General features: G+C 41.9%; 1 protein-coding gene across 1 annotated transcript in view; it reads left to right on the top strand.

Moving 5' to 3' along the window:
• sptlc3 (serine palmitoyltransferase, long chain base subunit 3) overlaps positions 1 to 4,164 on the top strand; it is a 55,348-nt gene extending 51,184 nt beyond the window's left edge. Inside the window, exons 10-12 of the mRNA XM_079512675.1 lie at positions 1,565 to 1,700; positions 2,359 to 2,488; positions 2,830 to 4,164. Coding sequence (XP_079368801.1) covers positions 1,565 to 1,700; positions 2,359 to 2,488; positions 2,830 to 2,928 — 365 coding nt within the window. The 3' untranslated portion in view covers positions 2,929 to 4,164. The remainder of the gene's footprint in view (positions 1 to 1,564; positions 1,701 to 2,358; positions 2,489 to 2,829) is intronic.
• Positions 4,165 to 13,873: the final 9,709 nt, after the last annotated feature.

Below are 13,873 nucleotides of genomic sequence, written 5' to 3'. Positions count from 1 at the left end.
TTTGTGTGAAATCCATCATATCCTATTTGCGAGGCCGTCGTCTTGGCAGGCAATGCGAGCAGAGTTTACCATACTGTCAGGCGGACAAAACCGAACCATCTGCTGCGTGCGGCTGAACCGTAATCATGATTGAGTCTGCGGTGACCGCTGGAACGGCACAGATGGAGGTGCGGGAATGGAGAGGAGTTAGTTGCTACCTCGTGAAAGGTCACAGCGCTCTGGCTAAACGCCTGACAGAGGATGTCCTTCTACTCTGGCACGCTCATCTCTGTCCCCTCTGTCCAGAGGATGTCCTTCTCCTCTGGCACGCTGATCTATGTCCCCTCTGTCCAGAGGATGTCCTTCTCCTCTGGCACGCTCATCTCTGTCCCCTCCGCTTCCAAAAGACTTTGGAGAGGAAACGCTGCAGCACCGTGCATGCAAATTGTATCTTGTCGGCTGGAAACCCCATGTCCATAACTGTTACTTTTTAAGGAAACCTCATGTCCATAACTGTTACTTTTTAAGGAAACCTCATGTCCATAACTGTTACTTTTTAAGGAAACCCCATGTCCATAACTGTTACTTTTTAAGGAAACCTCATGTCCATAACTGTTACTTTTTAAGGAAACCTCATGTCCATAACTGTTACTTTTTAAGGAAACCCCATGTCCATAACTGTTACTTTTTAAGGAAACCCCATGTCCATAACTGTTACTTTTTAAGGAAACCTCATGTCCATAACTGTTACTTTTTAAGGAAACCCCATGTCCATAACTGTTACTTTTTAAGGAAACCTCATGTCCATAACTGTTACTTTTTAAGGAAACCCCATGTCCATAACTGTTACTTTTTAAGGAAACCTCATGTCCATAACTGTTACTTTTTAAGGAAACCCCATGTCCATAACTGTTACTTTTTAAGGAAACCTCATGTCCATAACTGTTACTTTTTAAGGAAACCTCATGTCCATAACTGTTACTTTTTAAGGAAACCTCATGTCCATAACTGTTACTTTTTAAGGAAACCTCATGTCCATAACTGTTACTTTTTAAGGAAACCTCATGTCCATAACTGTTACTTTTTAAGGAAACCTCATGTCCATAACTGTTACTTTTTAAGGATTCAAATTTAAACATGGCAAAAGTATAGCCGATCTACAAGCTCGAAAAGCGTAGGTTTGCGCCATGTTTCGTGCTTTATGATCAGTTAGTTAGTTGATCAAGTTGATCAAGTTAGTATGATCAAGTAGGGCAAAAACATCAGACTTGTCTGAAGTGAGTGGTGCAACAGCGCCCCCTGTTAGTACCATAAACATACATAGGGACGGACGGACACTACTAGGAGTAGGATTTGAACCTTTTTTTTGAGTGGTGCAACTAGCACCACTCAAAAAAAAGGTTAAAATATGAATGTACAAATGGAACCAAATGGACCCGTTGGGGTCCATTTGGTTCCATTTGTACACTCAGAGTTACAGACAGACCCATAAGGGTCCATTTGGTTCCAAACTATCATTAGATGGGGACCCCCTGGACCCCCCCACTTTGTGGAACCACTGCTTTACACCAGTGTTTCTTTGCAGGCATCAGACGGGTCCAGCAGCTGGCCCAGAACACCAGGTACTTCCGGGCCAGACTTCAGGAGATGGGCTTCATCATCTACGGCAACGATGACTCGCCTGTGGTCCCCATTCTGCTCTACATGCCGGGCAAAGTGGTGTACGTATGCAAGGACTACTCTCACTGACCGCACTTCTTTAACCTCCCCCACTACGTATTATATAAAATTGTGTTGCAGTTTCAACTTTATCATAGATTTCATAGATGACTGCTTCATAGATGTGTTTTTGTTTGTTTACTTAGATTCATGTTATTACCGTGTGTATTCAGACATTTTACCACCTAAATCCTCAATACTTGGTAAACTTTGACCTTTGGGCTGTGTGTACTTTGCCTGCTCTTTTCTCCCACTACACCAAACCCCTTTGCGGGAAATGGCTGATCTACAAGCTCACAACGCCTCGTGCTGCGATGCGTTTGTGAGCTTGCAGATCGGCTATTTTCGGGTTGCTTTATGGGGCTATGACGGAAAAGGCTCGGCCCCCTCTGGTCTTTAAGCGGGTCTTCTTTTTGACCTTACGATTTAGCTGGCCCTCAGACCACCGCAGTGACCTTGTTGGGATTATACACCTCAATAAGATCCGACAGATATTCAGGGGCCAAACCATTCAGTGATTTAAAAAACAAACAATACAAATTTTACAGTAGTTGAGGTTTGTCTCCTGTTCATAATGAACAGTAGCTGTGTTTAGATTGAATGTGATTTCACTCGTAATGCCACGGCGAAGCTTGACGATGTGGTTGTTCTGTTCATCAGGGCGTTCTCCAGGGAGATGTTGGAGAGGAAGATCGGAGTAGTGGTGGTGGGCTTCCCAGCCACGCCCATCACGGAGGCCCGCGCACGCTTCTGCCTCTCTGCAGCGCACACCAGGACCATGCTGGACGAGGTTGGTTTGATTGATTGATTGATTGAAGTATTTATTAACCCATTTTGACCTGAGATCAGATTCTAAAAATGTCTTCTACATCCTTTTTCTGATCTAGCAGATCTACAAGCTCACATCGTGTCGCAGCACGATGCGTTGTGAGCTTGTAGATCTGCTATTTTCACCATTAAACATTTCACCGTTAAAATCTTATGACATTTAGTCGACCAAAACTAGACTAACACTAAGACATTCCTGGTGACTAAAATGTGACAAAAACTACATAAACTAATCAAGAGACTACTAAAATCTTATTTTGCTGTCAAAATCAACACTGCATCATCATTGTGCCCCTCCCTCAGGTGCTACGCCATCTGAACGAGGTGGGAGACCATTTGTGTCTGAAGTTCTCTCGACGGAAATATTCCCCTCGGCCGGAGCTCTGCGAGACGGACTGCTGAGATGACCCCTGACCCCTATCCCCTCCCACTTCACTCTGTCAGAATGGGTGTGGCTTCTGGGTTTTTTCCCATCATGCCACAGGAGGCTCATCATGGACTTGACGATGTAGAGTGAGCGGTTCTTGGCACAATCAAGGACTGTCTAAAGAGGACGAGACGCGAAGACCGTACGGGCGACGCCATGTTGCTTATGGTGCTCCATGGAAGGAAAGAAACATGCGCAGTTGAGACCAAGGAAGCTGAACGCGGAAGTGTTGGCTGCATATAGCCCATTGCGCATGTTTCTTTCCTTCCATGGAGCACCATAAGCAACATGGCGTCGCCCGTACGGTCTTCGCGTCTCGTCCTCTTTAGACAGTCCTTGGGCACAATAAGAGTTTAACGTGTTTGTTTATATGAATGTGTAAATTAAGAAGAATGCTACTCTACACACGGGCACAACTATTTTCTTTTGTTCTCCGTTTACTGTATATATAATGCTGAGATAATTTGCACATCCCTGTTTTCTTTTCTCTCCATGTCTTGATAAGATAACACATGAGCACTCGGTATGTTTTTTGTTTTTTTTGTTTTTTTATATACATAAACAAGTCATAAATTATTTGCACTTGGATTTAGATGTCAACCTTTTGTGCTTTATTTTGAAAGCAGATGTTGACTTTGGTATTGTGCTTTTGGGGATGTGTCCTATATATAGATGATAACTAATCTTACTTCTTTGTAATGCAAGACGGTGGAGAGCCAAACATATTTCTCCATTTCATAGTAAGTAATGTTAAAGAAAACTAATCTCCTTTAACTGATTTATACTTCTGAAAATAGTAGATGTACAACTTCACAACTTTAGTGGTGAGCTTGTAGTATTTTCACAGCGTGACACTGACTGGCGCACAACTATGTATAATAATTCCAGCATGAGGGTTGGGTGCAATTCTTAGGGAGGGGGGGAATGAGATCCAGTCACACGACACTTGAACATTCCTTTTTGACATCTATTTCCAAACTAATACTACTGTAAATATAATTGATATTTTTTTAAAGAAATCTTTGAACAAAAAAGTGGAGGAAGATGTATTTTACTGAACCCAAATGTTTATTTTGTTTTTTTTTATATAAATGATTCTGCAATGCCATTTTTAGAAAATCCTCTAATGCTTTCATAAATAATAGATTGTGTACCGGTTGGTTATTACTTTGACATGCAATTAAATGTCGACAGGCCTCACACACGGCAAAGGAAGTGCATTGGCTTGTTTTGTGGTAAGACTTCACAGAATGTAATCCATTCGGGCCCTTTTCTTTTTTTTTTACACTCTCTGAGTCAAAGTAGCACGGAGGATTTGGACTGTGCACATTCACTGAGTTCTAACAGCGTAATTATTGCTGTTTTTTAAAGAGATGCTGCTTTCTTTCATAAACACACGCACACACTCTGTCTGAGATCTGTGACGGTAAGCATGCAGAGTATGCATCACCTGAGCCAACGCCAGCCTAAACCTAGCAATTAGCGCTGAACTCTAAATTCTCTTGGTATGGGGTAACCATTTGATTAACGCCGAAAGGAATGTAGACGGATGATAAATGCGTTTTCACAATGTGTCAGATCGAGTCTACTAGTCGACACTTGTTTGCCCTAGAGACTATAAAATGTTTGTGGATTTTCCATCACACAAACAACACGGCGTTTTTACAACATCGAATAAGACGAATCACATTACAGCTTTGGCAGCTCAGCGCCTACTGCAGTCGTCGTAGAAATACTATTGTTCTTTGTTTAAACCATTTTGACCTGGGAACGATTCTGCAAAGGTCTTTTTTTTTGGAAAAAGCTATGTTCTATGTCAGTCGTTCTCAAACACTTTCATGTCACTTTTCACGATTCTTCAAAAATAGCAGATCTACAAGCTCGTAGCGCGGCACTCGGTGCCGCGCTACGAGCTTGTAGGTCTGCTATTTTTCAATGGCTAAAGCATTACATAATGCTAACACCAAAAGGGGTTCCCGCCAAGAATGGGTTAAAGGAGAATCCCAGTCAGTCGGCAATTCCTTTGTATTGTATTTAAGAGTAAATATGAATTTCTGTGTGTCATGAACTGTTATCAATGGAAAAGAGTTTGTCCTACCGTCTGACAATGTATGTCATCATACCAAAGGTTAAAGCTGATTTATTGAGAACACTACAATTAGTAAATGGAATGTCAAAGTTTAGACTAAATGGCTATGAATGCAAAAGCTGTGAATGGAGAATAATAGTGAAACAATAACAGAAGTGCCCTGAGTGTTCATTTAACTCAGGATACGTGTTTGTATCCTCTCAGAGCAAAATGACTGTCTTAATCAATTTTCTGAAAAGTAACAGTTTTTACACCCAATATCGAAGATACACACATGAACACTTAACGTGACTGCATGCATGAACGCACACGCACACAGCGGTGGCAGTGTGAAATACTTGGATACTCAAACTATAATAATTTTAAATTGTTGTGCAACTGACTAAGCCTTAGATAGTTGTAGTCATACTTTGTAAGTGGCTGTGCATAAGAGCTTAGATCTACTGAGTGCCTAAATTGTAAAAGTAAATTGAAGACTTTTGTTTTTTTGGCTCCAAAACAAATGTCAAAATGAAAATCACATTTTCACAGGCACGAAAACAAATGGACCTTCCTGTTCTATATGTAACTACGCTTCCATTTGGTTCCATTTGGTTCCATGTGTACCCTCTCAGTGAAATGAACTGTGGATTGCCATTTTTATGTTTTAGTTCACTTCAGATAAGTCGGTGTACAGCAGACAGACAGCTAGAAAACCAAAGGCAGAGAGAGAGGGGAGAGACGGGCTTGACAAGATGGGGATTGGATTCGAACCTGTGTCCTCACCCCTCATGCACACAAGGTGCACTAACTGAGGCGTGCTTGTAGTCACACAGAGTATAATCACTTTCCTTACTTACATATACTATACATATATACTATACTATGCTATACATATGTACTATGAAGTGCTATGACTACATACAATGCAATTATTGTGCTGTCTACATGACGTGCTATAAGTCTGTTTCAAATGCTGTCTAAAAAGTGCTATCTAAGGGGGTAGGATAAGTGCTATGGGCCATGATGGAGTCTGAAAAGGTGGGTTTTCAGACTACGGCGGAAGATTGGGAGTGATGCTGCAGTTCTGATTGCAACGGGGAGTGCATTCCACAGTTTTGGGGCCAGAAGGGAGAAGAGTTTGGGACGTGTAGACATACTGACTTACAGCAGTGAATCTGGAATATTTTCTTTCACCAGCTAAAATTGCTTAATAGGCAAACTGTCAAATTACCTTGAACACTTTTTCAACGACGAAGACCCTAATTCTGGGAGTGTGGAATTTCAACCAAACTCAGTCGTGACAAGTGTCCATTTGTACATGCTGAGTTACACTTTATGTCACATTTTAGTTAAAATGAACACTCAAGATTTTAGAAATTAAAAACAATAACAGCAATGAAACAACAGGATGTTAATTCAAGTTGAGTGTCAAGGCAAGGTGCAAAGCACATGTCCTGCCAAAGCTTCCCTCCCCTTGGTCCTCAGCTCCAGTGCAAAGCGGCGAATGGTCTGCACTGGCATTCAAAACATCTGTCCGGCCAGACTATTGGTGGCGAGGCCCCATGGACCTGCACCGCGCCGCTCGCGTTTGAACTTGCAGATCCACATACATTGGACTTATTGGAATGGCATGTGGCGGCTATTCTGAAGGGGGGGGGGATCCTCTGCTAAAAGTCCTTTGATGTCCTCCACTGTGTCCAGGGCAAGGCAAAGCCATTCTAACGGCTCTCTCTGTTTTCCATTTTGTCCCACATAGAAGAATGTTTTGAGGTGAGGAAGACTAAAGACAGATTTACATGTTTCAGACAGCAGAGCTTGGCATGAATGAAGAGAGATCCCAATTGATGATCGCTGCAAAGAGTTAGAGTTGTGGTCACTAATCAGCAAGGAGGATTAAGTGGACCTGGCCGATATAAGGAGGATTAAAGGAGCATTCAGTGATTTGACTTCATCTAAATATCACTTATTTTTTCTTTTTTTCTGGATAATCCTCCCTACTATAGAGTGTGCTGACCATATAAGGAGTTCCTCCCTGTTCCCAGTGAGCCCCTGGGGTCAAAAAACCCTAGTTTCAGTTTTGGTGGCGGGTGGCAAAGCCTTCATCCAATCAGGATGAGAGGGGCCTTCCTCCAATCATGATCAAGTGGGGACGGGCCTTGGTGCACATGCTGTTGGCCTGTTGCACTTCCCCCCACTGTAGAGCGTGCATGTGCACATTTTGTTACCGGGGCGGACTGGGTGATTTTCCAAATCACTCAAATCACTGAATGCTCCTTTAAGTGGACCTGGCCGATATGTATTTGATGAGGACATACAACTTAGAGCCTGACATGAGATGAGTGTTTTGCAGCCTAATGCACACAAATGATTAATAACCATGATCACAACTTTCCTGGGCAAACAAGACTAATGCTGACAAAAGCAGCTGCAAGAACGAAACGTTTGCGAACTAAAGGGAATTTCTTTTTGTGGGATAATTAAATGCTAATCGTTGGAGAAGGCTTTTTTTTGCCACACAGGCTATAAGTGTTAAAGTATTGTTGGCTGACAGAAGGGGAAATTTTTTGCTGTGTACTCAGGAGTGCTTCCACAATCCACATCACCCATCATTACCTTTCTGTTGCCTATGACACCACAGTCAAAACAGATAAACAAAATGTAGGGTGGGTTTATCTGTGATTGGCACTGATTGGTTAAGATATTTTATCAAGCCTAATATTAGGTTTGAAACCGTACCGCTCAACTCAACCACAGGGAATCCTCCATGGCCCAACGACCATGTTAGGCTTATGGTCTTCGGACGGGACTCTTGTTACTCTTAGTACTGTGGAAGTACTCACATTTTGTACTTAAGTAAAAGTATCAATACTGCAATGTAGAACTACTACGCCCTTAGGCTGAGCTCACACCTTTCATGCAATTCTCTGTGCTCGTTGGGTGTTGTGTCATGGCCGCCCAGCGGCCCAATGCATTTCCAATGGAGGTCACATGGTTTGACCCAACATTGTGTTGTGTGAGGGGGAGGGGCGCACGACTGCGCCCCTCCCCCTCACACAACACAATGTTGGGTCAAACCATGTGACCTCCATTGGAAATGCATTGGGCGGCCATGACACAACACCCAACGAGCACAGAGAATTGCATTAACCGTGTGAGTGCACCCTTAGGCCTCACTCAGACCTTTAAAACATTGATGCATGTTTGTTGTATGAATGTTGTGAGTGTCATGGGTCATGTATGAGGGGGAGGGGCGCAGTCGAAACACAGCCGAAAGCCATACAACAGCTTGTAGTCCAAAATGTGGACTACAAACCATGTGACTCCCATTGGAAATGCATTGGGGCAAGCTGTGTCACACCCTTTGTATACAACAAGCATACAGCAATCTGTTGTGAGTGAGGCCTTACAAGTAAAAGTCTGGAATTCTACATATATTTGAGTAAAGGTACAAAGGTATTGGCACAATAATGTACTTAAAGTATCCAAAGTAAAAGTACTACTACTCATTATGCAGAAATATCTCATTTCAAATGTATAAACATTGTATAACGCATTGTGAGCTTGTAGATCGGCTATTTTAAAATGGCTGAAGTGGTTAATGTATATAATGTAATAATAATCCAAATCTACACAGTAACTAGTAACTAAAGTTTCCAAATAAATGTAATGGAGTAAAAGTAAAAAAAAAATGCCTCTGAGATGTAGTGTAGTAGAAGTAAAAGTATTGGAAATTTCAAATACTCCAGTAAAGTAAATGAAATACTAATACTTAGTTACTTTCCGGCATTATACCACCACAAGGTGATACGTGTTTTCAAAAGCAAACCCACTTTTGGTGCATGAAACAACATCCCGCAGTGCTTTGAAGCCGAGGCGGAGTGCTCTAACAGGGTGATAACTGCAGTCCATTTGTCTTGCTGTCGTATGCAACGACACCTCCTTACGATGCCATGATCACAGGCTGGTCGCACGTCTCAAGGACCCCCGCGGACACCCATTTTTGTGGTTGTGTTTTGATAGTACAGAATTGTTTTGTTCGACTAAAACTATGACAAAAATAAATGTTCGTCGACTGCCGTTTTTCACTGACAAAAACTAAATGAAAACTAAGCTATGATGACTAAAACTAAGACTAAATATATATTGAATGTGTAAACTGTAAAAGTGTAAAATCAGTCATTATACAACAGCATCAAGGCCCGCCAAAATTAATTTCAGTCGACTAAATCTCCTGTAGATTTAATCGACTAAAATGTTGTGATTTTTAGTCGACTAAAACTAGACTAACACTAAAATATTCCAGGTGACTCAAATGTGACTAAAACTAAATGAAAACTATTCAAGAGACTATAGGACTAAAACTAGAATAACAAATTGCTGTCAAAATCAACACTGTTTGTATGTATACGGTAACAGTGGAGTGAGACCTACAGTAAAAATGGTAAATGGTGCATTTATATAGCGCCTTTATCCAAGGCGCTTTACATAGATTGTGCATTACATTCACCCATTCACACACACATTCATACACCGATTGCAGCGGAAGCCATGCAAGGTACCAACCAGCACATCGGGAGCAATTTGGGGTTCAGTGTCTTGCCCAAGGACACTTCGATATGTAGACAGGAGGAGCCGGGATTCGAACCGCCAACCCATGGATCATTGGACGACCTGCTCTACCTCCTGAGCCACAGTCGCCCCTGAGTGAATGAGCTGAATAGTCATTCGTATTCTCTCTTCCGGCCGGTGAAATCATAAACTGTTTATAATTTAGCTGGAGACCCACTGGAACCCCCTCAATGACCTCCAGACGGCTAGGCGTCCTTGAGGGTTTTTTCCAAAGTGTCCCCACTAAAAAATGAGTATAGTTTGATGATTTCACAATATATAATTCAGTTCAGAGTGGCAATTCTAACAATATGCTTCAATACCATGAATTTATTTTTCATGTACAATTCGCCGACACCGATTTCATTTAATTTAAACCATCTTTTCACATCAGGGTTCTGCAGGACAGAATGATTTAAGATGGCACACACATGGCATAGGCCTGGAAGTCTGTCTGGGGATGACAAGAAAAAGTTTGAAAAGATGGACTTTTTGTGTGTGCAATGTGAGTGCTTGAGTGAGACAATTCCAATAGTGTTGGGCAGACTAAGGGATGTTAATTGGCAAAAAACTAAATAGCTATAATTCAAGTATCTGCAATAATTGCGACCACAAGGTCGCAATTAACTATGAAATTGTGCAATTCCCGTCAGTTGTTTGGTTGGTTGGTCACCCCAGGCATGACCATTTATGGTGACATCATCAGGGATGGAGATCCCTGATGTCATCAATATTAAGCCCATATATGGAGATCCCTGATGTCATCAATATTGGCCATCAACTCTACATCTGACCTCAAACCCTTAGATCTCCATATATGACCTGTTCTGACTTCCCATATGTTGATCCTTCCCCATCCATCCTTCCTCTTCGATGTCTCCCTGTTGACTGATACCTGTCCTGCCCCAAAGCTATTAGTGCAGCAGCACCCAGCAGATGGCGAAAACTAGAGTTCTCAACAGGCCTGAAAAAATGAAGGCCCGGCCCTACCTGGGCCCTCATCAAACCCTGTATACACTCAAGACACTGCCCCCGTTGCCACCCTTAGATCTCCATATATGGAGCTGACCTGGAGCTGACCTGACATTCCATATAATGTTGATCTGACCTCATCAAACCCTGTACACGCAAGACACGCTCCACACATATGGCCAGTACAGAATTCATTCCATATGCTGATCTGACAACCCCCATGCCAAAGCGCCAGTGCACGCCCAGCAGTCTGCTGTCACCCAGGCGGATGCGTGCAGCACGCGACCTATAGGTCACAAGTCTTAGAGGTTCTTGTGCAATGTACTAGTCTGTAGTTCTCAATTAAAGGGGAATTTCTCCCTAACCCTTTTCTTACAAAGCTGAAGCTGGAGCTGGTCCTTCAGCTGCTTCTGGGGGGGTCTAACGCTAGAACTCCTATTCAATCGCGCAATTGTTTTTTGTTTACATCTGTTCTAGATGATGTGACAGCAACACTCCATGCATTGTTGACACTATGTGAGCTGATGTTATAGACCCCCCCAGCAGCAGCTCCAGCTCCAGCTTCAGCTCCCCTATATCTTTATTTTTTTTTAAATATTTTTTTTGGTCAATATACATAATTATCAACTTACTTTTGTAAAAAAAAAAGGGTTAGGGAGAAATTCCCCTTTAAGAAGTGTTTTAATCACGTTTGTGACGCCATTCGTTTACTTCCTGTTTAAATTGAGCGTAATTCCCACCCCTCACTCTCTCTCCCCTCCCTCCCCATCGTCCATTATTTCCACAAACACAATCGCCTGTAAACGCAAACGCCTGGCGACTGTGTGGGCGACCTCCCCGGGCTTTTCATGGCGACCTCGCTGGACTTTGTGGGCCACCGTACAGGTGGGAATTGGGGGCGACCATACCTGTTACCCCCCCGGCTTTCACTGGAAAATATCCCGTTAACGCACTCATTTTGACAGCCCAATGTATCCCATCACGAACACACACACACACACGCACACGCACACACACACACACACACACACACACACACACACACATGATTAATTCCTGTTCTGTTCTTTGACTATATATAGAAGTGTCTATTTGTACGTCTCTAAATGTTTTGATGAATTGAACAAGGTGGACCCTCTTGTAAACTTGTGTGTAGTGTAGTGTAATGCTTAATTGGGTTGTCCACTCACAGTTGATTGATTGATTGATTGAAAAATGTATTAACAGTTTGCAGAATTACAGTACATTTCAAGCACAAACTCAATACAAAGGCTGTTAACTGTGAGTGGACGACCCAATTAAGCATTACACTACTTGTTTCCAATAGGGTCCACAATGTTCAATTAATCAAAAACATTAAGAGACGTACAAATAGACACTTCTATATAGACAAAGGACAGAACAGGAATTCATCATAAAGGAGGTAAAAAAACCAGTTAACAGTCTTTGTATTGAGTTTGTGCTTGAAATGTACTGTAATTCTGCAAACTGTTAATACATATTTCAATCAATCAAAACACAGGCCTATATATTTTTGTATAATACAAATTAGTGCTGCACAATAAATCGAAAAAACATCAAGATCTAGTTGGCTGTGTGTCCAGTTCATTTTAGTTACTCTGTTTTTGTTTGTTTTTTAAATGAATATTTTCACGGAACATTCGTGCGAATCGTGATCTATCAATTCTTGTGGAGGAAATTGGAGATTTACATTTGAGCAAGAATCGTGCAGCACTAAATACAAATACATTTCGAGCAGTGTTGTTTTCGTCGACTAAAACTAAGACTCGACTACCTTTTTTCACTGACGAAAACTAAATGGAAACTAAATGAAAACTAAGATGTGATGACTAAAACTAAGACTAAATGTATTGACAATTTCGTCAACAGATAAAAACTAGACTAAAATGTTAGGAAGGGACTAGTGGACAAGAGATTCAGTATAAGTCATTTTACACTTGGTTGCATGCTGAAAATAGCAGATCTACAAGCTCACAACGCGTCGCGCTGAGCTTGTAGATCGGCTATTTTCAGCAAGTGTAAAAACAGTCATTACAACGGCATCAAGGCCCTCCAAAATACATTTTAGTCGACTAAATCAACTGTAGATTTAGTCGACTAAAATCTTATGACATTTAGTCGACTAAAACTAGACTAACACTAAAACATTCCAGGTAACTAAAATGTGACTAAAACTAAATTAAAACTATTCAAAAGACTATGACTAAAACTAAAATCAAAATTTGCTGCCAAAAACAACACTGATTTCGAGTGTGTACTAGTGATAAGTATAACTGGCAAAGACTAAGTTGACGCCCCTCCCTGTGCCACGCCGGGCATTAAAGAGTTACAAAAAGTGGAAAAAAAGGAAAAGAGAACTAGGGGGAGGGAGTCTTGACAGCAAACCAGCCGAGGGGCGTATAAATCACTTCGGGAGCGCTCAACAGGACCAGCATGTGTGCCTCTGTCTCTGTAAACCGTGCTTTGCTTTGGTACTACTAGTATTCGGTTCATTCAGCAATCAGCAGCACTTCATCTGAGACTCATGCAATGCAAGTAATCTGCAGAAGAATGGATGCACATCGCTTCTGAAGAGGACAGAGAACTCCTTTAAGTAGCCCTAGAGAGAGGGGACGATATTATTTTGGTTTGGCTGCGGGACACTTTTTGTTCGAAAGGTATCATAGTCTAGAACTTCTTTCAAACAAACCATCCTTTTTTTGCAGCGTTTTTTTTCTCTTCTTATTTTCGGATTGGGTGTCTATTTCTCACGTTGCGCACAATAATGTGGACAAATCAGAGAATGTGCAGTGCGGTTGAGATGGAGGGACAGAGCAGTGAATAGAGCAGAATGTGGCGGGGGGATACTACGGTGGTCTCTTGAGACTCAGTGGAAACCGACGGGGGCGCAACAAGAGATAGCCTAATACAGTGCGTTCAGCCCTGTGCGCTCGAAGCGCTGCAAACCAATGCATACATTTATTTTTTAAATGGGCAGATCTTCCTAGAGAATCTCGCTGATATGCTTTTAATGTATAGCCTACGTTTAAGCCTAAGCTAACCTCTTTTGAGAGGATATATTTCAAGAGCAGGGGGGTAAAAGAAAAACAAATAAGATACAAATTAGCATTATATACAGCCGTCGAGGATCTGGGCTTTCATCTCTGTATGTATCGCGCTGGCAGTAAACTTTATGAACTGATTTGAAGGTTGGTTACTTTTGTTTTGACCGATCGTTTCCAAAAGAGTGAACTTTTGGGGGGAGAGAC

Source organism: Electrona antarctica (assembly GCF_951216825.1).
Source record: "Electrona antarctica genome assembly, chromosome: 10".
NCBI classification, from domain to species: domain Eukaryota; kingdom Metazoa; phylum Chordata; class Actinopteri; order Myctophiformes; family Myctophidae; genus Electrona; species Electrona antarctica.
Note: the sequence above shows the minus strand (reverse complement) of the source record. Positions and strands in the feature narration are given on the sequence as shown.